The sequence below is a fragment of the Crotalus tigris genome, unplaced genomic scaffold, assembly GCF_016545835.1.
Source record: "Crotalus tigris isolate CLP2741 ecotype Arizona unplaced genomic scaffold, ASM1654583v1 scf7180000023606.2106662, whole genome shotgun sequence".
NCBI lineage: Eukaryota > Metazoa > Chordata > Lepidosauria > Squamata > Viperidae > Crotalus > Crotalus tigris.
The window spans coordinates 1421623-1446419 of record NW_024100074.1 but is presented as its reverse complement, the minus strand read 5'-3'; the positions used below and the strand labels follow the sequence as shown (position 1 = coordinate 1446419).

The 24797-nt window shown below is 38.1% G+C and overlaps 1 protein-coding gene across 8 annotated transcripts in view; it reads right to left on the bottom strand.

The window, feature by feature from the left end:
• The window catches only part of LOC120297226 (cohesin subunit SA-2-like), a 125024-nt gene that overhangs the window by 81046 nt on the left and 19181 nt on the right, over positions 1-24797 (bottom strand). For 5 of the 8 annotated variants that reach the window (XR_005553736.1, XM_039319604.1, XM_039319607.1 and 2 more), the window contains 5 exons: positions 24603-24699; positions 7630-7706; positions 6400-6471; positions 2757-2961; positions 770-921 (listed from right to left, as the gene is read on the bottom strand). Coding sequence is in view for 7 of the 8 variants with exons in the window: in XM_039319604.1 (XP_039175538.1) it covers positions 770-921; positions 2757-2961; positions 6400-6471; positions 7630-7706; positions 24603-24699 (603 nt within the window). In the remaining variant the exon portion in view is untranslated. Of the gene's footprint in view, positions 1-769; positions 922-2756; positions 2962-6399; positions 6472-7629; positions 7707-24602; positions 24700-24797 lie in introns of those variants that run through there. The other 3 variants (XM_039319608.1, XM_039319609.1, XM_039319610.1) reach the window with 3 other exon arrangements.

Here is a 24797-nt window from a genome sequence, read left to right as displayed (position 1 = left end):
TTATATTAAATTAATGCATTACTAGTTTTTCACATGTTCATTTTCTGTCATCTTAAAAATTACAATTTGGCAGAATTTAAGGAGAATTGTGGAAGCTATGTTTAAAGCAAATACTCTCTTAGGGCAATTTTTTTTATCCTTCCTTCCATTCTCCCGTGAGCCCTACCTGCTGGGCTATATTCAATTTGCTGATACCAACAGAGCAGGCATACAGTAATCTGGATACAATGAACTACAATTTCCATCAACATTAATTAGATTAGCTGAGGATAACAGGAATTTACTCCAACACACCTCCTAGACGTTATCAGGCCAGGAAAAGTTGCAATAGACTTTGTTAGGAAAGCAGTATATAAAAAATCAGGAAACTTTGAAGAAGCTCTTATAGTTATCATGTCTTCAATATTTCCTCCCTGGACAGTTATCTAGAGCAGAAAGTAACTTCCTTTTCCTTTTAGCAAGCTATATTTGCTATTTCATAGTATGGAAAAGAGGAAAAGGTCACAAATTCTCTCAGTAGGTATTAATTTCAGATGTAATGGCTCAGTGCCATATAGATCTTAACACCTGCATCCCTAACCATTCTGCAGCTCTTATAACACCATATGAGAACATAATTCTCCAATAAATGGCAGCTTTGTAACCAGGGATCTGTGCTATGCAAATCCCAGTCACAGGTTTAAATGCTAATGGCACTGAATGGCAAATTTAGTAGCATTGTCTCGGGTTCATGAATTACATTTTATCTCCCCTTGAAGCATTGCCCCACCTCTCTCTTTTTTCTCTCAATCTGGTCCAGTTTAGAATTGGTTTTTTTCCCCATGATCCTCTTCTTTTCCACCTCATATAATCTTTCCAGGTTATCCTTACTTACTTCTAGATTTAGATTTAGATTTACAAGCGCTGTAAGAAGCTTCATAGCTGGAAACAAAAATAAAAACAATACCAAAATCAAGTCTAGAATCTCAACATTATGAATTTAAAAATCTACAACAAAAAAGTAAGGAAAGCTCAGGAATAGCTTACTTTAGCTGTGAGCACCAGAAATGTGACTATAGTTTATGCCTATCACTGAATTATTTTTTTTCCAACAGAACCTTGACATTACTTTTTTAGCTGCAAAAAATCTTGCAAGTGTATTGTGTATGCATCTGTGTATCAAATTATTTAAGAACTTGTCACTTGTCACCCATAACATTCTAGCAAAAAAAAACACCCATTCTCAAAGTAGTTTCCAAAAAACATTTTTAGTTTTCAGTAGTTCCAGAACAAAGTTTCCATCAAATGATCCATCATCTTAGATTGACATTTTGTGTCATTTCTGACAACAACTTCAGCTTGTTTTTTCTTATCTACCATTAGGCTTTATCTACAGAGTGTGAAAATAATCAATCAGCCTAAGGACCACAACAGACTGTTAGCAAACCAAACAGCCTTTTTTTAATATGAAAGTACTGGAAAGTACCTCCTAATTAAGTATTTGGCTTGGTATATTTTCTAAAAATTTGTCTTCTAGAGGGTGCATTCATGACCCATAAAGCTGAGGCTCATAGTCTGAGCCACTTATCTCAACTTCATTCTCTCTGGAATAAAATACACAGGCATAAACCCCTGGAGTTAAAGATGCCAAGAGACATTAACACACTGGTTGGAATAATACCAGAAATATGCAACTCAATTCTCCAGAAACTAGGATGTGAAGCATTTCAACTGGCCACATTCTCTAACTCTGAATTTTTTGATATCCATTCTGAGATTTCAGGATCAAAAATGGCAATGAGTCCTAGCTAAAGCTCAGGCTAAACCTGAGGTTATAGCATTTTTAGGCAATATGAGATCTTCCATTAGTCTGAAGGCTATTTGAGAGAGAGAGAAAATCAGAAAGAGTTTGGATGTGTAGTTTGAAGATATGGCTTTCTTACTATAAACTTCAAGACAAAAAATGACTGAAAGAGCATGGATAAACATTTCCATGTCACAGTGATCTTGACTGTCTATATTTATACTTTAGCTCTTTGTATGGACAACACCTATTGTTTCATCAGTAACATTTTCCTTTATGTATCACTAGGTCAGTGTTTCCCAAACTTGACAATTTTAAGGCATGTGGACTTCAACTCCCAGCGTTGCTGGCTGTGGAATTCTGGGAGTTGAAGTCCTCATGCCTTAAAATTGTCAAGTTTGGGAAACACTGCACTAGGTAGTTGCTCCCATCTGCAAACAGATGGAATCTGAGTTCAACAGGATCATTCCTCTATAATAGCAAATAATAGATGGAAGACTACCCCAGCGTTTGAATCAGTGAGTAACCACTTGCAAAGAGAATGTTTTGAATAGGCCAGCAGTTTCCCATACTTCCAGTATTAAAAGGCACAACAATGCTTCTTATTCAATGGTAGCTCTGCTAAGAGTCAGCAATTACAAATTTTAGAAAAATCTTTTGGTTGAAAACTAGATAATTTTCCATATGTTCCATAACTCAAGGATGATAACATTTTCCATATTAGCACTACATTCCTTCATTTTTGAATTGCATAAAGTTCCGTAAGGAAAAGCAGATTTACAAAGTTCTGCAATGTTCCTGTTGGAGGATCACCAACAGGATGAATTCTTTTCAGACTGCTATGTACCTGCCACCAGAATTGGGTTTTTTTACTCTAACTTTATCAACAATCCCTTTGTTTTGACCATTTCAACAGTGCAGGGTATCAAACTTCCAACTAGTAAACAGTAATAGTGCATACTGTTTTCCATACCTGCTAAAGTACTGGTATGCCTGAACGCTCTGACCATGGAATCTGCCAAACACGTAAGAAGAGAGATGATTGTGTCCATCAAATAGCTGTCATACAAAATACTGCACTGACATTGTTGGACTAGTACTGCAGTGAATTCACAAAAATTAGTTTTGAACCTCTTCCAATAGGACCCTGCTTTGATGAGTGGATAGTCTTCATTACCCTGCAAGAAATGTAAAGATCTGAGAACATTTGATACAAAGTTGTTCAGTTTGACGGAAGAGAATCCAAGGCATCCAGGAATATTGCAGAGGACAATGGTTTGACATGGAAGTTTACACAGGGCTTTGACATCTGGAATCAACATGGAAGCAACTGTATTCAGTCTGATGGGGCTGAAATTTTATAGGCACTGAATTTTAGATGATTCTCCTAGTTAGACTTGCTAAAAGCTTTTAATAACATGCAAAATTGTCACTATACAGTACATAGCATACAGTTCTTCCTTGAAATCACAGTGGTAGCCAGCGTAAGTCAGCATAAGCCATAATTGTAATGTTAAACGCAGCTCTATCAATCAATTCAAGCTTACCAACCAATACTCAGCAGTAACGAAGATCTCCTTATACTTCACAACTTAAATCCTTAGCTTCAATTAGCAGAAGAGTCACACTCATGCCTAGATGAGTTATAAGATTAAGCTTAAACTGCAAATGAGAAAGAAGTAATACAATGAGGCGGAAAATTATTTGATCTCCTGCTGATTTTGTATGTTTGTCCACTGACAAAGAAATGATCAGTCTATAATTTTAATGGTAGGTTTATTTTAACAGTGAGAGACAGAATAACAACAAAAAAATTCAGAAAAACACTTTTCAAAAAAGTTATAAATTAATTTATATTTTAATGAGTAAAATAAATATTTGACCCCTTTGCAAAACATAACTTAGTACTTGGTGGCAAAGCCCTTGTTGGCAATCACAAAAGTCAGACATTTCTTGTAGCTGGCCACCAGGTTTGCACGCATCGCAGGAGGGATTTTGCCCCATTCCTCTTTGCAGATCCTCTCCAAGTCATTAAGGTTTCGAGGCTGATGTTTGGCAGCTCAAACCTTCAGCTCCCTCCACAGATTTTCTATGGGATTAAGGTCTGGAGACTGGCTATGTGTTCTATCCCAGCCCATAGCCGTCCTTGTTAAAGGCACAAGGACCAAACCCCTGTTGATAAAATAGGCTGGAGACTTTAAAACAAAACAAACCCCTTTTAATATAAGTGACAAACCTACCAAATAGTCTAAAACACAAACAGCAAAACTCAATCCAAATGAAGGAAATAGTCCACAGGAAACACGATGCAAACAGAAGAGTAGTCACAAGCAAGACGAACAGACCAGGATTCCAAAAAGTACTTTGCAAACGGTTGCCTTCAGCAACCAGCACCGCCCACACCTCCTCTTTTTATACAGCAGTCCCAAGGCGTTGCCTCTCAGTGCCTTCTCCTTTTACCCTGGAGTTGCCGTATTGACTGCTGCTGATTTACTCTCGCTAATTGACGACGTGTGCGAGCATCAATTAGCATGTCCATCAGGTGTGAGTCCTCCGAGTCTGACTCATTCTCCTCACACAGCTGAGCTTCATCAAGAACACGACTGGAAGGCCCAGGCTCTGCATCAAACCGTGAGTCCTGTAATTCATCAGAGCCTCCCTCTGCCCCTGATGGCCCTTCAAATGCCTCCTCCACCTCCTCCTCAGATTCCTCAGACTCAGCTGTTGGGAGCACAGGCTGGCACGGAATCACAACACCATGCCACTCTAGGACCTTAATGTGCTTCTTCCTGAGCCACTCCTTTGTTGCCTTGGTCGTGTGTTTCGGGTCATTGCCATGCTGGAATAGCCATCTACGACCATTTTCAATGTCCTGGCTGAGTGAAGGAGGTTCTCACCCAAGATTTGATGGTACATGGCTCTGTCCATTGTCCCTTTGATGCAGTGAAGTTGCCCTGTCCCCTTAGCAGAAAAACACCCCCAAAGCATAATGTTTTCACCTCCACGTTTGATGGTGGGGATGGTGTTCTTGGGGTCATAGGCAGCATTCCTCATCCTCCAAACACAACAAATTGAGTTGATGCCAAAAAGCTTGATTTTGGTTTCGTCTGACCACAACACTTTCATCCAGTTCTTCTCTGAATCATTCAGATGTTCATTGGCAAACTTCAGACGGGCCTGTACATGTGGTTTCTTGAGCAGGGGGACCTTGTGTGGGCGCTGCAGGATTTCAGTCCTTCACCGCGTAGTGTGTTACCAATTGTTTTCTTGGTGACTATGATCCCAGCTGCCTTGAGTTCATTGACAAGATCCTCCCATGTATTTTCTGGGCTGATTCCTCACCGTTCTCATGATCACTGAAACTCCACGAGGTGAGATCTTGCATGAAGCCCCAGACTGAGGGAGACTAACAAATTATTTTGTGTTTCTTCCATTTGTGAATAATCACACCAACTGGTGTCACCTTCTCACTAAGCTGCTTGGTGATGGTCTTGTAGCCCATTCCAGCCTTGTGTAGGTCTACAATCTTGTCCCTGACCTCCCTGGACAGCTCTTTGGTCTTGGCCATGGTGGAGAGTTTGGAATCTGATTGATTGATTGCTTCTGTGGACAGGTGTCTTATATACAGGTAACAAGCTGAGATTAGGAGCACTCCCTTTAAAAGAGTGGTCCTAATCTCAGCTCCTTACCTGTATAAAAGACATCTGGGAGCCAGAAATATTGCTTATTGATAGGGGATCAAATGCTTATTTCATTCATTAAAATGCAAATCAATTTATAACTTTTTTGAAATGCATTTTTTGGGATTTTTTTGTTATTCTCTCTCTCATTGTTAAAATAAACCTACCATTAAAATTATAGATTTTCTCTGTCAATGGGCAAATGTACAAAATCAGCAGGGGGTCAAATAATTTTTCCATCACTGTACAAACAGTTGACTTCTCATTGCCAATGAGGAGTTACATTAGATATGAGATTTATATCACTACAGCAACTGGGTGTATGCCCCACATCCCTGGGAACAGTAGTCTATTTGATAGACTGCCACTATCCACTTTGATAGACTGCCACTATCCACTTTATTTGAGAGAAAGTTGTTGTCTGTATTAGAAGGTGCCTTCAACTCTCACAATTAGCTCTGAGAAGGTTCACTTCAGCTCCAGCATTTCATAACTTTCCCATCTCTCCAAACTGTGAGGATCTGAAGTGGAATGAATAGTACAGCAAGGTAAAATCAAAGAAATCTTCTTGATTTTGTTAGCAACTGACCACATGTTGTCAGCATTCATGAAAATAATTGCATTTGATTCAAGAAAGGAGAAGATGCAATAAGCAATGTAATTCTTTTCAGTTAATGGAGAAACATAAAGAATATCATTCTTAAGAATTACATTTAGAAATACATGATAAAAATTGACTAACCAGTGAACTCCTACTAGTATTTTAGAAAGTGCAAACCTTTCTATTATATATAGAAAAGATCCTGGAATCTTGTGAAAGTTTGCAGCAATCTTGGTTACTGTCACTATATGGTTTGCATACAGCCTAGGAAACCTAGTGGGTTTTCCTACATAAATTCCAGCAAAAAAAAAGTTGAGTATATGTGAAATAATTACCATATCCACTGGCCAAGTAACAGTCAAAATCCAGGGATAAGCCATAAACCTTTTATATTGCAATCCTGTTTCCTATAATACATAAAGGCAAAGCAAAACTTAAGCAGTGACGTTTAACATCAATGTTCTCATAACAATTAAATACAATTATAAACATCCATAGCTAAGTTCAAACAGTTTTTGTGTATGCTGACAATTCTCTATAAGTAAGGATTTCCTTATCACCTCCAAAGTATTGGCAACTCCTTACATATATCTTCATTTTTCATGAGTGAAGCTGCCATCAATTTTGTCAATGAAGAAGCACACATAATGAACTGTTATAAAAAAACATTCAGAATCATTGAACATTAGCTTTAAACCCTAAGATGTGAGGGCAAATGGACTTCCCAGACATTTCTCAATATAGAGGACCCAGTAGTAACTAACAGAAAAGGTAACCAAGTCATGAATAAGCTTTGCCAAATCTGAAAAGCTGAAGAAAGGGCCAGCCACAACATCCCAATAATTGTGCAAAGGCGCTTTTACCATAGCTACCAGCTGCAAATTCAGAAAGCTGAGGATCAGGGAATTTTGCAGTATCTTCTATCCATCAATTTATTATGCATGTGTTATATGTATGTTTGCATGGAAAAGTTTAAGTAGCCCTAGTCAAACAGTATGATTCAGTGAATTCCTGAGTGACAAAAATCTCTAGATAGTGAAAAGTTAGACACCAGATTATCTACAAATCTGAATGTATGCTTACAATTTATGTGAAGGCACAGCCTCAAAATAAGGTATTCTGAAATATATAATTTGACTAGGGTGCTTAAACTTTTGTATGTTAATGGGTATCTTGCCCTTTTTTTTTTTTTTAAGCAAATCAAAAGATGTATGGCACACGCTTCCCTGTTTATTTTTTTCCACAACAATCCTGTGGCACAGATTAGCATGAGACGGAGTAACTGGTTCAAAATTATCCAGCGACCTTCCATGACAGAGGGTGGAATCTAGATTTCCCAGACTTATTTCATCAGGTAAACTACAGTGCACCCATCACAATGACTTTACAAAGCTGCTACTTTTATTTATTCTGCTATTGAAGTCTTACCTAAAAATAATTAAAAATAAAATTACAGACTGAAAATGATTCTCAGCAATTTGACTATAGCCTTCTACATGCCTCTTCCATGTGTCCCTTAAACAAATAAAACTGTGCTCTCCTGCCTTAGAAAAGGAAGAACCTACTTCATCAAATTTCTCTGTCATTTTATGCATCACTTCACAGTTCTGTAAACTTTGGAACATCTCTGCGATAACCATTCCTATGGAAACAATAGGAAATTTAAATGAGGCTTTAATATACTGCAGTAATATGCACATAAACTTTATTTTAAAACAATATGCATACAAACTTTATTTTAAAACAATAATGAGGTCATAGTGTCACAGATTCAAAAGTCAACAAAAAACTAGCATCTAGCATAATAAATATTCTGCACCTTTGGACTACGTTGACTTTAATTATTAGATTTAATTACAATTGTATTGACATCTATGAATAATTCAGTGGAATGCACATCCAGGTGAAACATGCACAGGACTGACAACCCTTGGCACAATATTAATAAGCACTTCTCAGATTAACAACGGTTTTAAATCAACTCAAAGAGGCACTCAGATGTAAGTAACAGTAGTTAAACCAGACTTATAATCGGATGGATTGGAATCTAATTTGTTGCTGGCAGATTGAAGTTTGGAGCCTGGTTTGAGAATTGCAGGCTTGTTGAAGAAGGCTGAAAGGGGCATGAGTTCAAAAGATTTAGAGATGGCAGAATTACTGAATGATGGTCTGGATTATTTTAAGAAGATTGATGGACATTGGATAATGGACTTATATCCAATCAGAAAACAATTGACAAAAGATGCTGCATTTCAACTTGTAGGAAGATTCTTTGAACAACAAATGCCATGGAGATATTTACAACAGAGATTTATGACCTTGAGGGATGAGATACAATTGTTGGGAAAGATCCCAGTTAAGTGTTTAAGGAAAAGTTTTATCATTAAGAAGGATAGAGAATATTTGATCCTGGACATATTAGATTTAATGATTATGGTGATTCATGGTAGATTGGAAGCCATTGCAAACTTTCTGGAGTTAAATACAATATTAGATTGTTAACAGGGGACTTTACAATGTAACTTTGTTGTTGAGTTTACCTCTTAACTGTTTTTTTATATAGTAGATAGATGCCAGGTCAAATTAGTTGGATAAACAAGAGTTGTAGATGTTCATAACATTGTGGGCCTGTTTCACAAGTGGGGGAAACTATTATTGCTGAAATATATTTATCAGTATTCAACTAGGAGCGACATTTTATGTCTATATGTTGGGTTTATTTATGAACATTTTCCATGTTTAGTTTAGTTTTGTTTTGTTCTTGTATTTTTTCCTTTTGTTTGTATTTTAACTTTGTGAACAAAAATAAATTCATTGAGAGACTTCTGGTTTGGAGCGGGATGGCATGGGTGGAAGAAGCCGCGGCTCCGGCTTCCCAGCCCAATTTCGGTCTGCCCAGCAACCTCTAGGGATCGGAAAGTTGCCCTGGAGGGGCAATGAAAAAGGAGGGATATTCAGGAGCCTGGACCAGATGGCGGTCATCCAGGCAGACTGAAGAAACCCTCTGAAAGAATGGAGGAAAGGCTGCCGGGCTTGCCCAGTCAACCCAAGTCGTCACCAGCCAGAAGGAAAATGAGGAGTTGTGGCGCTCCGTCAAATAGCTGATTGTCAACAACATGCTGAAACTGGGTGAGCCAGCCCTTTTTCCTTTTCCTTTTGGAATTATAATTAAAATGTTGATCCCCTGACTGCGCAGAGCTAAAAAGCAGACTTCAGAAGGACTAGAGGAGAAGTTAAAAGTGGCGAGCAAGTACAAAGGGGAAGGTCTCTTAAGGAATACAGAAAATATCTTTTAAAATTGGACTCAGATTGATTAAAAAAAAGATTACCTGTTTTGCAAGAGGTGGAAAATTTTTCTTAGCTACAATTCTAAGAGTAAATAACCTATAAAGAATTTTAAAAGGAAAACTTTGCAATAACTTTCTGACTACACATTGACTAAGCAGCAAATGCGGACATCTAGTGGTGGAAGAATATACTACAGCACTATAAAACAATAATAAAAGAAGATAGTTGGCTTTTTTTTACTTCTTTTTCCTCTTTTTTTTCTTCTTGCTTGCATTATTCTGTCTTCTCTCCCTGAGATACTGGACTTAGCCTAAAGTAGTTAGCTCCTTTCACAGTTTGGATTTAAGCGTAAGATAATGGCTGGAAGAATGAGTGCACCAAACCTTACTAAACTTATGAATGCACAATCTATGGGAACACCTAGTCCAGGGATATCAAACTCAATTTCATTGCGGGCCGCATCAGCATTGCGGTTGCCCTCGGAGGAGGGGTCGGGGTGTGTGTGGCCAGGGTGGGTGCGGCCTACTGGGTGCGCATGGCCAGCTCTACATCATTCGTGTCAAGGGGGCCTGTGGGGGCCTGGGCAGGAGTGGGAAAAATCTGAGGGTCTCTGGCGAAGGGGGTGGGACTGGGCAAGCACCAAGGCATGGTCCATTTCTTCATTCCTCACAGGGGCCGACGCAGCAGGGGCTGGTTCCTCGCTGTTTCTAGATGGCCTTGTGGAGCTAAGACTGAATGTGTTTCAGCATAGATGGCCACCATAAAATTGTACATTGGCTCCTGGCTGGCCTGGGCCAGGGTCAAGGCAGCGGGGGACGTTCCCTCACTGTTTCCAGGATGGCTTCACGGGCCACATGAAACCACTTTGCGGGCCGCATCCAGCCCCTGGGCCTTGTGTTTGACATGTCTGACCTAGTCCAACAACCCAGGGATCTATTGAAACAATGTTGCAGTGTGAAAAAATAAGCACTGCTCAAAATGATATGCAAAGTACATTAAAATCAATTCAGAAATTAATGCAAAAAATCACAAACAGACAAAAAGTAAATTTGATAAACTAAGTGAAAAAATTTTGGATGTAAAGACACAATTTGAAGTACATCATCAAATGTTGCTTAAAAATGAACAAAGAATTCAGAAAATGGAAAATAAATCAGAAGATATTGATAAAAAATGGAAATACTATTGCAAGAAAATAAGAAATTAGAACAAGCAAATCAAAACCTTGAGGGAGCGGCTGCAATCCTAGAAATGGAAAAAGCGGAACACTACTTAAGATTTCAAAACATCCCTGAAGACAGAGAAGAAAATATAGCAGTTGTTATCATTGAACTCTTGGCAGAGGCTTTGAAAGCTGATAGAGCAGAGATGCAAATGGAGATAGATGAAGTATTTTGAAGGAATTCAAGCTATGCAAGGAGATTTAAAGTACCCAGAGAAGTGCACGTGAGATTCATAAAGAAAACAACACGAAATGAAATATTGAGGAAAGTTTGAGAGGAACCATTACAATATAAGAATAAAGAAATTGTGGTTTTAAAGCAAATACCTAAAAGAGTAAGAGATACTCGAAGAGATTACAACTTTTTAATGACAAAGCTGATTGCAAAGGGCATAAACTTTAGATGGTTAATGGAAGGGATTTTAATCAACTGGAATAGTACAAGATACCGACTGGACTCAATTTGGAAAGCAGAGGATTTTGAGGAAAAAAACAGAGCGTTCCTAGATGAAGGAGTGCAACATCGACAAAAGGAGAGAAAGGAACAGAAACAAATAGAAGAGACATCTGGAGAAGCAGCTACACAATCAAGAGAACAGAAAGAAAAATGTGAGCAAGAAAGTGAAGGAGCAGCCAGAGAACAGAGGATCACGAGATCCACTAGCTCTAAATATAAATAACCGAAATGGAGAAAGAAAACAGAATTTTTTCAGTGAACATACATGTACTAAATTCCCCATCAAAAAGAAGTAAAATGTTTAGGAAACTGCAGAAATTAAACATAGACATAATTTGCTTGCAAGAGACGTATAAAAAACAATTTCATAAGCTTTTAGAATACTCAAAGATTGGGAAACTTTCCCATGCATCAGTGCAACCAAAAAAAGAGGTGTTGCTGTATATATTAAAGAGACAATAGACTCTAAAATGGTCTATTCAGATGAAGATGGAAGAATTGTGATGGTAGAAATATATTTACATCAAAAAGAAATATTGTTGGTAGTAATTTATGCACCAAATAATAACTAGGAAGAATGTTATCAAAATCTACACAGAAAAATAATAGAACTGGAGTATCAAAATATTTGTCTAGTAGGAGATTTTAATGTGATTGTGGATGGGACAATAGATTATAAAAGCAGTAAAACAGGAAAAACTGGAAGAAGTTTTTTTAATATGATAGAAGAGATTGGAGTACAAGACATTTGGAGGGAAATTAATCCAGGAAAATTACAATATACATTTTATTCAAATAGTCAAAATCCTGGTCTGGAATCGATATGATTTGATGACATTGGAACTGAGGATGAATATGCAGGAAATTGAGATAGAACCATATACATGGGTAGATCATAACCCTTTAAAAGTGATATGGAGAGGAATACAAAAAAAACCCAAGATGGACTTTGAATCAATCTATATTAAAAGAAAGAGAATTTTATACAAAATCATATTCAAGTGATAACATAAAGGATGTGGATATAGATAAATATCTACAATCAGTGCATTTTCCTAAACTTTCAGAGGAACAACAAAATGGGATGAATAGATTAATCACTGTGGAGGAAATTGGTTTAGCTAATAAGCAGTTAAAGGTTGGAAAGTCTCCGGGAACAGATGGACTGACCTCAAGGTATTATAAGACTTTATCTGAAGAAATGACGGAGCCATTAAAGGAACTTTTTAATAGTATTTTGTTGGGTACACAAGTTCCTCCTTCTTGGAAAAGAGCTTTTATATCACTGATTCCAAAGGAAGATCAGGATCTTACAGAGCCTAAGAATTATAGGCCAATTTCATTATTAAATGTTGATTACAAGATTTTTACAAAAATTTTGGCAACTAGATTAATGCAGGTTATGAAGGACTTGATTCATAATGACCAAGCAGGATTTATAACAGGGCAATATATGAAATATAATGTTAGACAAATTATAAATTTAATTGAGTATTTGGATAAGAATAATCAGATTCCTGTGGCTTTTATCTTTTTGGACGCTGAAAAAGCCTTTGATCAATTAGATTGGAAATTTTTATTTTCATTGGTAGAGAAAATGAATTTTGGGGATAATTTTTTACATGCACTTAAAGCTATATATCAGCAACAATCTGCACAAATTGTTGTAAATGGGGGATTGACTGAGAATTTTAATATTGAAAAGGGGACAAGACAAGGATGCCCATTATCTCCATTGTTATTTGTTTTAACGTTGGAAATTTTATTGATTCAGATTCGAGAATCAAAGGTAGTCAAGGGATAAAGATAAGGAAGAATGAGTACAAATTGCGGGCTTTTGCGGACGATTTGGTTTTAATTTTGGAACAACCGAATCAAGCGATTGATTGTTTATTAGAACTTATAACACAGTATGGGAATGTCTCTGGTTTTAAAGTCAACAATTATAAGACTAAGATATTATCTAAGAATATGTCAGTTAAGGATAGGGAAAGTTTGGTCAAAGCTACAGGTTTCCAGATGGTAAAAAAGGTTAAATATTTGGGAATATATTTAACTGCTTCAAATGGAAAATTGTATAAGAATAATTATGAACCATTATGGGTAAAAGTACAAAAGGACTTAAAAGACTGGAAAAAATTGCAATTGTCATTGTTGGGGAGAATTTCAGCTGTAAAAATGAATGTTCTACCAAAGTTCCTTTTTTTGTTTCAGATGATACCTATTTTAAAAAAAAGAGGCAAATTTGGATGAATGGCAAAAGGGTATCAACAATTTTATATGGGCCGGAAAGAAACCAAGGGTTAAGTTTAAGATTTTACAGGATGCTCGAGAAAGAGGAGGACTTAAGGCACCTAACTTGAAATTATATTATGATGCAGCCGCTTTAACTTGGTTAAGCGATTGGCTTAATTTAACAAATAAGGATATTCTTTCTTTGGAAGGTTGGGACTTAATATATGGTTGGCATGCATACCTGATTTTCAATAAGAAAGTTGACCGGACTTTTAAATTACATATTTTGAGGAATGCCCTACTTCGTGTTTGGAAAAAATATTATTACAGATTGAATTATAAAATACCTATCTGGGGGATTCCCAGACATGCAATTGAGGGAATTTCTAAGGGGACAAATTTTGATAAAATCTCATATAAAGAATTGTTAATCTGGTCTGGTTCGAATTGGCATTTGAAATCCCTAGATGTATTAAGGCAAGAAAATATTCTACAGTCATGGTTTCAATATTTACAAATAGTGGATAGATGGACTGTAGACAAGAAAGAGGGAATAACATTAGAAGACAAACAATTGGTTATCCAGATTAAAAATCAGAGTCAGGCTCATATAAAAAGAATTTATAATGTTTTAATAGAGTTAGATTCGGAAACAGAATTGGTTAAAGATTGTATGATTAAATGGGCTCAAAATATACAGGAACCGATTTCATTGGATTTATGGGAGATAATTTGGACTAGAAATGTTAAATTTACACAAGCTCAAAATTTGAGAGAAAATTTTTATAAAATGTTTTATAGATGGCATTTAGATCCTAAAAAATTATCTTGTATGTATTCTAATATACAGCCCAAATGTTGGAGATGTGGCAATAAAGATGCGACATATTTCCATATTTGGTGGAATTGTAAAAAGGTAAAGGCTTTTTGGATTATAATTTGGTGGAACATTCAAAAGATTTTTAGAAGGAAGATAAAGTTTACTCCTCAACTATTTTTATTGGGTATTTTTGTGGATTTAAATGATAAAGAAACTATTTTGATGTTGAATTTATTAACTGCTGCAAGGTTATTAATAGTTTTATATTGGAAGAAAGATTCTTTGCCTACTTTAGAAGAATGGGTATTTAAAGTATCTAGTTTTGCAGAAATGGCAAAAATTTCTGCTTATGTAAAGGATCATACACAAGAAAGATATATTACTGTATGGAGAAGATGGATAGATTATATTCAAAAAAAGTATGGAACTAAAAAGTTTCATTTATTTTATGAATGAATATTATAGTAAATATTATAGAGAATTGTCTTATAGGTTATTGGAGTTAAAGGTTAAGTATGATATTTTCTTTTTTCTTTTTTTTCTTTTTTCTTTTTCTTTTCTTTTTTCTTATTATTATAATTTTTTATTATTATTAACCCTGTATTCTGCTCTGGGAATTGAAGGGAGGGGGGTTGGGGGTGGGAGGGAGGAAACGTGGGGGGGTAAGTGTAATATAGATAATGGTTGCTTATAGGGGTGCGGCCTGGGCACTCCCCTTATGCTGCATTCATGGGTTTGATAGGGATGAGAGGTGAGAAAGTGTAGAGAGGAAGTAGGGTAGTGAGAGGAGAGGGGGAGGGGAAGAGAGTAGGATGGGAGGTGAGAAAGAGGAGGGAAGTAGGGAATGTTTCAAGAGAGGGTGGACGCGGCCCGGGGGGAGTGGGCAGATCGTACCAATGGTTATGAATTTATTTCATTTTAAAATTGTATTGTACTTTTCTTTTTTATATAATGTTTATATGGAAAAAATAAAAAACTTTTAATAAAAAAAAGAAAGAATTTATAGAATTAGCAACAAAAGAAATGGAGTTTTTCTATAACAAAAACAAAAAAGAAGATACAACATTACAAAATGTATAGGATATAGCTAAAGCATACTTTAGAGGCATAGCCATAACATAAGTGGCAAAGAAAATTAAATAGAAAAGACAGCAGTATGTACTACTAAAAGAAAAATTTGAAAAATTAGAATCAGAATTGCAAATGAACCCGCAAAAGAAGACTTTAAAAAGAGAAATGGACATAATAAAACATAAATTAAATTTGTTGGACTCAGAAAATTGGCACAGCAAATAAAAAGAGCAAAACAAAACTTTTTTGAAAATGCAAATAAACCAGGCAGATGGCTAGCCTATAAACTTAAAAAAAGAAGAAAATGATAAATAAATTGGTAGATGAAAAAGGTGATCTACAATTTAAAAATAAAGAAATAAAAAAGACAATCAAAGAATATTATCAGAAGCTTTACGACATAGAAGAAATTCCAAAAGAGAATGATTCAATATTTGGAAGGAAATAATCTTCCAAAAATTCCAGAAACTTACAAGATTATGTTAGAGGAAAAAAATAACAATGATGGAAATAACAGAGGCCATAAGGAGACAAAAAAAAATGAAAAAATACCAGGTCCAGGAGGATTACCGGTGGAGTTGTATAAAACCTTACAAGATATATTAAGTGAACCATTGAAAGACGTTTACAATGAACTTTTGTTGGAGGCTAAACTTCCAAAGACATGGATAGAAGCAAATATTACTTTAATACCAAAAGAAGACTCAGATTTGACTCAGATAAAAAACTACAGACCGATATCGTTATTGAATGTGGACTATAAAATTTTCACCTCAATAATGGCTGAGAGACTGAAAAGATACTTAATTGAATTTATATATTCAGACCAGAGTGGTTTCTTACCAAAGAGACAAATTAAAAATAATCTAAGAGCGGTAATGGATGTATTAGAATACTATCAATTACATCCAGGGAAACAAATAGAACTAATATTTTTAGACGCTCAAAAGGCATTTGATAAGGTTTCCTGGCAATTTATGATTCGGCAATTACAAATAATGGACTTTGGACAAAATTTTATAAATATGATAAAAATGATATACAATAAATAAACAGCGAAAGTGATTGTGAATGGAGATTACACTGGAAATTTTGAGATAAGGAAAGGAACAAGGCAAGGATGTCCATTATCTCCATTGTTAGTTATTTTTACTTTGAAGTTGTGAGGACCCACCCCACTTTACATCTTAAGAAGACAGAACTCTTGGAATAATTCTTCCAACAGGAATCCTTTATTAAGAGAAAATGGTTGCAGGCATGCTAGACAGGACTTGGGGTTCAAGCTCTCCCATTCAAGGTTTTAAGGGGTTCCCCAGTAGTCCCACCCAATCAACCCCCCTTCCAGTGATAGTTTCAAGTATCACAATTCCATCCCCTTTCTTCTTCCGTCTGGATGGAGACTTCAGATAACTACATGAAAGGCAATTACTCTTCTTTGATATGTTAAAGCTTAGAGGCCACAATAAACACACATTCAGTCCTTTGAAGTGTGCTGAAGGAAGTGAGGGCCATAAAGCCCCTTTGCTCTCCCCCTTTTCTCCCTCTTATGGCAGAATCCAGAGAAGGCAGAATTGGGAGTTTCTATGTTTGATAATTAAAGATGAAATATAATTGGATTCTGACATCCGGCCCCTCTTAACAATAAGAGAGATCCACCTGAAAGAAAACACAAGTAAAAAATTTAGTTAGGCTTGTTAGGATACTCTGTGTGAAACTTCTTCAATAGCTTCGGGGCTCTGACGTGACGTTTATGGACCCACTCATTTTGTGAGGCAGGGAGGTGTTTCCAGGCAACTAGGTACTGAGTTGTTCCACGATATCTCCTAGAGTCAAGGATCTCTTTTATTTCGAAGTGTTGTTCCCCCTCCACCATGATTGGAGGTGGTGGGGGGGGGATTTTTGGCCGTAGAGGTGACTGATGCTCTCTTTTCAGCAAGCTGCAATGAAAAATTGGGTGTATTTGCCTGAGGTTTTTGGGTAATTCTAATTCTACTGTTACTGGATTTATGATCCTTTTAATTGGAAAAGGTCCTATATATTTTGGTCCAAGTTTTTTACAGGGCTGTAGGGACTTTAGGTATTTTGTAGATAAGTACACCATTTCTCCTATAATGAATGGTGTAGGCTCAACCCTTTTTTTATCGGCTTGTGCTTTGTATGCCCGCCTAGCTTCATCTAGTGATTTTCTGACTATTGGCCAGGTGTTTTGTAGGTTTTCCATCCATTCTTTCAGTGAAGGGATCGTTGGTTCTTTTGGGGTTAACTCTGGCATAGGGTTGAAACTTTGGCCGTTGGCTATTTGAAAAGGAGTGTAGCCTGTGCTGGAGTGGACTGCATTATTGTAGGCAACTTCTGCAAAAGGAAGTAAGTCCGTCCAATCACTCTGTTGGAAATTTAAAAAACATCTCAAATATTGCTCAAGTACCGACTGGCAGCGTTCCGCTTGTCCATCTGTCTGAGGGTGATGGCTAGATGTCAGTCCCTGAGTGGTCCCTAAGAGGGATAAAAATTCCTTCCAAAATGTAGACGTAAATTGCACTCCCCTATCAGAGATGATGCGTTGGGGTGCCCCGTGCAATCTGTAAATGTGCTGGATAAAAAGTTTTGCTAAGGCCTTTGCAGTGGGAATTTTTTGGCAAGGGATAAAGTGCACCTGTTTGGAAAATAGGTCCGTGACTGTCCAGATAACAGTATTCCCATTGCTTTCAGGCAATTCCACTATAAAATCCATGGCTATTTCCCTCCAGGGGGCTGAGGGACTTGCCACTGGTTGTAACAGCCCTGGCGATTTCCCTTGCAACCTCTTTGCTGATGCACAGGTTGGGCAGCTGGCAACATAACTTTCTATGTCCTTTTTTATTGATGGCCACCAAAATTGCCGTTTAATTAAGTGTAAAGTTTTTACAAATCCAAAATGCCCTGCTGATTTTGTGTCATGGCAAAGGTGCATGAAAGTTAGTCTTTGAGTTGTTGGTATATATAACTTTTCCCCTACCCAAGGCAATCCGTCTCTCATTGTGCACACATGTTTGTTTTTCTGGAACCAATCATCTGTTTCCAAACTTTTTCTGAATTCAATCCCAGTTTGGCTGTCCAGTTGTGGTTTTATTTTGGCTTGGGTTCTTGTGGTTACTGGCGCTGCCAGTTGTGACTCTGCCATTATTGGTCTAGAGTCTGTGGTTCGTGCGCTGTTATATTGGGGCATGCGAGATAGTGCATCTGCCAGGAAGTTCTTTCTTCCTGGTAAATGTTTGAGCTTAAATTGGAATTGGTGAAAATGCTGGGACCAGCGGGCTTGTTTGGGATTGAGTTTCCTGGGAGTTTTCAGGGCTTCTAAATTTTTGTGATCAGTCCATACCTGGAAGGGGATTTTGTTGCCTTCCAGGAACTGTCGCCACGTGAGTAATGCCCAACGTATCCCATAAGCCTCCTTCTCCCATACGGGCCAGCGCTGTTCTGTTTCCGTGAGTTTCTTAGATGTATATGCACAGGGTTGCAATACTGCATCATCATTTTCTTGTAATAGCACAGCCCCCACTGCCACATCACTTGCATCTGCCTGTATTATGAAGGGTTTGTCCATGTCTGGGTGCCTTAGTACTGGTTCGGCAGAAAAAAGTCTCTTTAGTCTCTCAAACGCTGCTTGGCACTCCATTGTCCATTTTAGTGGCTGGCTAGGTTTTACTGAGGATGTTCCCTTCGTTTTTAGTAAGTTAGTGAGGGGCAAGGCTATCTGTGCAAATGAGGGGATGAATTGGCGGTAAAAATTTGCAAAGCCCAGGAAACTTTGTAGTTGCTTTCTTGTGCGGGGTGGTGCCCATTCTAATACTGCTCTGACCTTCTCTGGGTCCATTTCAATGCCCTGTGGGGATATGCGATAGCCTAGGTAGTCTATCCTTTCCTGGTGGAATTCGCATTTTGAGAGTTTGGCATATAGGTGAGCGGCTCGCAGCTTCTTTAAAACCGCTCTGACAAGTTTGACGTGTTCTTCTTTTGTTTCGGTAAAGATAAGAATGTCGTCCAAGTAAACAAGGACCCCCTTAAACAGGTGCTCCCTTAGAACGTCATTGATTAATTGCATAAAGACTGCAGGGCCCCCTTGTAATCCAAATGGCAAGACTTTGAATTGATAGCACCCCATGGGGCAGTTAAATGCAGTCTTCCATTCGTCCCCTTCCTTGATTCTTACTCGATAGTAAGCTTCCCTTAAGTCTAGTTTAGAAAAAATTTTCCCTTTCGATAGGTGTGACAGCATGTCTTTCATGAGGGGCAGCGGGTATAGGTTGCTTTCACTGATTGTATTCAGGGCCCTATAATCCACGCATAAACGTAAAGAGCCATCCTTCTTCTCTCTAAAAAGGACCGGGGCAGCCACTTTAGGCTTGGCTGGCTCAATGAAACTTCTCTCCAGGTTTTTTTTTATAAATCTTTCCATTTCCTCCTTCTCCTTTGGGCTCATGGAGTATAATCTGGGCTTCGGGAGTTTTGCCCCAGGCTTGAATTCAATGGTACAGTCTGTGGGTCGGTGGGGGGGAAGCTCATTCGCCCTCTCCTCACTGAAGACTTCAGCAAGGTCCCTATATTCCTCTGGTATTTCTGTTAATCTTTTTTCCTCTCCTATGGATGCTTTTTCTATTCTTGATTCTGGTAGCCTCCCTTGGGGTTTTAAGTCCATAGGGTCCCCCTTCGGGAATTTGATTTCTGTCGTCCTCCAATTTACCCAGGGGTTCCATTTTTTCAACCATTCCATCCCTAGAATCATTGGGCATTCCATACCTGGGGTCACCACAAACGTTAAGTCCTCTTCATGGTTGCCCAGGGAGAGATGTATTGGCAAAGTGGCTAGGGTAGCTGGCACCCCCCCCCTGCTATGGATCCATCTAGCTGGCCAAATGAGATTGGTTGTTCCAGTCTCCTGGATGGGATGCCCAGATTCCCCACTAGTGTTGGGCTAATGAGGCAGCGGGTACAGCCAGAGTCTATTAAGGCTTTCACCTTCACAGCTTCGGGCATGGGGGGGATTAATATAGTCACTGTTTTGAAGATGGGTGTGATGCATCCACTTACCAGGGGTTCGCCCTCCGAGCTGTCATCTGAGGCATCCACCGGCCCTGTGGTGTAGGCTGGAGTCCTTTCCCCTTGGTGAGCAGAGGTGGGGGTTTCTGCAATTTCCATCATTCTCATGGCCGTTTCTTTTGGCTTAGCTGAATACTTTCCGGGTTTGTTGATTGGGGATCTGTCTGGGTTGTGCTGGGGGGCCTTTGAGCGGCATTCTACAGCTCGATGCCCTTCTCTTCCGCACTTGAAACATCTCATTTGCTTCTTGGCTGTATCCGATGATTTCACCGGTTGGTGTGTCAGCTCAGGCGGGGGGCGGCTCCATTGTTTTCCTCGGCGGTGCCTCTTCAATATGTCGATCTCTGCTTCCTCTGCCAAGACGTACCATTCCTCAAGTCGATGTGGGTCCCCTCGGGGCAGGCAAGCATCATATAGATCATAGTTTAGTCCGTCTTTGAAATGGCCAAGGAGGATGTCTTCTGGCCAATTCAGTTTGCTGGCAATGGCCCGGAATTCTTGTGTATACTCAGCCACTGGGCGTTTGCCCTGCCTCATCGTTGTTATTTTTTCACGGGCTTTGCGATCAGCCAGGGGGTCTTCAAATCGTCTTCTCAAAGAGGACATGAAACAGTTGAAGTTACTGAGTTCTGGGGCATTGGAGTCATGCAAGTTCACTACCCAATCCGCAGCTGGTCCATCCAGGGCAGATTGCACGATCCGGATGCGGGCTTTGTCGCTGGGAATGTCCTGCCCATATTCCTCCATGTAGCTGAGGACTTGGGTTAGGAAAAATCCCAAGCGTGTTGGCTCCCCTTTGAATTTCACTTCCAACGGTGGACGTCTTGGAATGGATCGGTGCCTCTGTTGTGGGTGGTAGTGCCTTCCGTCCAGATTGCCATCTGTGGTCCGGTAGGGGGTGGGAGCTCCTGGATCAGTAGATGTCCCTGGGGTTGCAGGTTCCACGTCCCCCTCGGTGTCTCTCCCTTTGCGGCTCCAGGAACTGGGGCAGCCGTAGGGTTCAGTATTCTCCTCTCCTAGGGAGCTGAGAGTTCTCTTCATCAGGTCAATAGCTTTCTCTAGGATCCAGTCTGAGTACGGTGCCCAGCTTCCTCCCTCTTCACTTGCGTGCAGGGATTTCTCCATCTCCTGCTTCCATTCTGGTTGCTTGGTCCCCCGTCTCAGGGTCACCTTTCTTGATTCCTTTCCCCACTCACTTTTCTTTCCAACGCCCATCGACCAGCGAGGCTTGTGGTCCTGTGTCTCCACCACTTCTTCTCCTGAGGAATCTGGCCTCTCGGATCCCAACATCTGGCAAGGTTCCAACTGGGTCAGCGGCTCTCTTTCCAGGGAGTTTTCCCCCTCTTTTGCTCCATTGTCTGACATGGTAAATTTTTGCAAAATCCCCCGGCAAGGGTCTTCCTTCCAGGTGGATTAATTTTGCAAGTCCTGTCTAATGTGAGGACCCACCCCACTTTGCATCTTAAGAAGACAGAACTCTTGGAATAATTCTTCCAACAGGAATCCTTTATTAAGAGAAAATGGTTGCAGGCATGCTAGACAGGACTTGGGGTTCAAGCTCTCCCATTCAAGGTTTTAAGGGGTTCCCCAGTAGTCCCACCCAATCAACCCCCCTTCCAGTGATAGTTTCAAGTATCACAATTCCATCCCCTTTCTTCTTCCGTCTGGATGGAGACTTCAGATAACTACATGAAAGGCAATTACTCTTCTTTGATATGTTAAAGCTTAGAGGCCACAATAAAACACACATTCAGTCCTTTGAAGTGTGCTGAAGGAAGTGAGGGCCATAAAGCCCCTTTGCTCTCCCCCTTTTCTCCCTCTTATGGCAGAATCCAGAGAAGGCAGAATTGGGAGTTTCTATGTTTGATAATTAAAGATGAAATATAATTGGATTCTGACAGAAGTCTTAAACAGAAATATTAGACAAGATATAGAAATCAAAGGATTAGAAATAACAGACGAAACATAAATTGCAAGCATTTGCTAATGACTTGGTGTTCATTTTAGAAGAACCTTTGGAAATGATTTCTAAACTACTGGGAAAGATAGAACAGTATGGAGAAATGGCAGGACTGAAAATAAACAAAGAGAAAACTAAAGTAATAGTTAAAAATCTGACAGATAAACAAAAAAAAAATATTGGAAAAAACAGAATTATAGATAGTTAAAAAGGTTAAATATTTGGGAATACAGTTGACAGCAAGATGTTCAATGATAAAAGATAATTATATAAAATTATTAAATCAAATAAAACGGGACTTGAAAAAATGGGAAAATTTGCAATTGTCAATACTAGGAAGAATTGCTATAGTGAAAATTAATTTATTACCAAAAATCTTATATAAAATTGGAGAAAATTTTTTTTGAATATTTGAATTCACTAATTTTGAAATTTATTTGGCAAGGAAAGAAAGCTAGAATTAAGATGAAAATGTTACAAGACACTAAAGGAAATGGGGGATTTGGCCTACCAGAGTGGGTTCTATATTATCAAGCATCGTATTAACATAGGTAAAAGAATGGATAATTCTTAAAAAATAAAAGGTTGTTATATCTGGAGGGACATGACTTACAATTGGGGTGGCACGCTTTTTTATGGTATGGGAAAAATAAAGTTCATAAATATTTCCAAAACCACTATATAAGAAATGCATTGTTAACAACATGGGAAAAAATAAAAAGCAAAATATATTTGAAAATTCCAGGGTGGTTGTCAACAATGGAAGCATTTGTACACCCAAATTTAGTGGACTTTGAAAAAATCTGGGCATATAGAGATATTCTAAACTCTGAAGGACACTTAAAATCTAAACAAGAAATGGAAAATCAGGGCATCAACTTATCATGGTGGACACATTTACAAATACAAACTAGATATGACAGTGATGGCGAACCTTTTAGAGACCAAGTGCCCAAACTGCAACTCAAAACCCACTTATGTATCGTCAGGTGCCAGGTGGGTGTGGCCCATTGGGTGGATGTGGCCAATTAGGTGGGCATGGCCCATTGGGTGGGCATGGCTGCGGTGGTAACAGCAGACTGGGTGGGACTAAAAAGTTCAATCAATCAAATCCAACTTTGCGAGATGTTTTTTTCCCCACGAGAAGTTGAAATTGATTGAAAAAATTGAACCTTTTTTTTTTCCACGGCGAGGGAGGCCTAAAGCGAAAAGATTTTATAAAACCCAGCTGAAGGCCTAGGACTGGGGCAATGGCACACGTGCCCACAGAGAGGGCTCTACGAGCCACCTGTGGCACGCATGCCATAGATTCGCCACTACAGAGATATAATAATGTTAAAAAGTATGGGTTTTATAGAGAACAAACTGTATTCAATACGACTTTGTTAACTTCAGATGAAAAATTAATTAAGAAAATGTATATTTTTCTATTAACTTTGAAAATGGAAGATGAACAAGTTAAAGAAACAGTGATAAAATGGGCAGAAAATTTTGGATATAGTATAAAATTAGAAAGATGGCAAAACTTATGGGAAAGAAACTATAAATTGACAATGTCAACTTCCTATAAAGAAAATGTATATAAAATGTTTTATAGATGGCACTTGTCACCAGCAAGATTAGCGAAAATGTTTAAAAATATGTCAAATGTTGGAAATGTAAACATAAGTCAGGCACATATTATCATGTTTAATGGACATGTGATAAAGCAAAGAACTATTGGAAAAAGAGACATACTTGGTTAGAAAAGATGTTAGGAGAACATGTTGATTTTAAACCTGAACTTTTTTTATTAGGTATAATGCCAGAAAAGACTAATAAACAAAGCTTATATTTGATTTTGCAGGTTATAACAGAGGCAAAAATCACATTTGCGCAATATTGGAAGAATGAAGGAGTACCATCAGATGAAAAAATAATTAAAAAAATACTAGAATGTGCAGAGATGGACAGACTGACTATGAGGCTGAAAGAAACGGAAGAAATGGACTATTATCAAACCTGGAATTTATTTTATTATTGGCTAGAGGAAAGAATAAAGGATTAAGAATTAAATATGTAATAGCATATGTAAACTCAGACAGCACATTGGTTGAAAAATTATGATTGTTTCTACGGAAAAAATGAATAAAAAGATTATTAAAAAATTCATTGAAAAAAAATAGAAATTTAGAATTTTCTTCCCAATTCTGAGATTAGGAAACATTTGCTCATGTATGCATACAATAGTGGTTCTTTTAGCCTGAGAATTGATGCTTCTCATTTTTGCCATCTTCCATCCACCCTTATATCTACTTGGACCAATCATCAACAAATATAATCCTACATTGTAAACAAGAATACACTGAATGTATTATGAAAAAAATGTAATCATTGTCTCTCTTTATAATGTAGAAAAGGGATTTTTACCTTGACAGCCTGAACACTGAATGAAGAAGTTAATGAGATCCAGAAGTGCCACATCTCTATCTTTTTTGTAGGCTTCAATCCAGTCATCTATCACAGACTGAACCAGATTACAAAAAACAGATTAAAAACTAAAAATTGCATATCTCAACAGTGAAATAAAAGAGAGCAAAGCAACAAGGTATTCATAACAGTTTA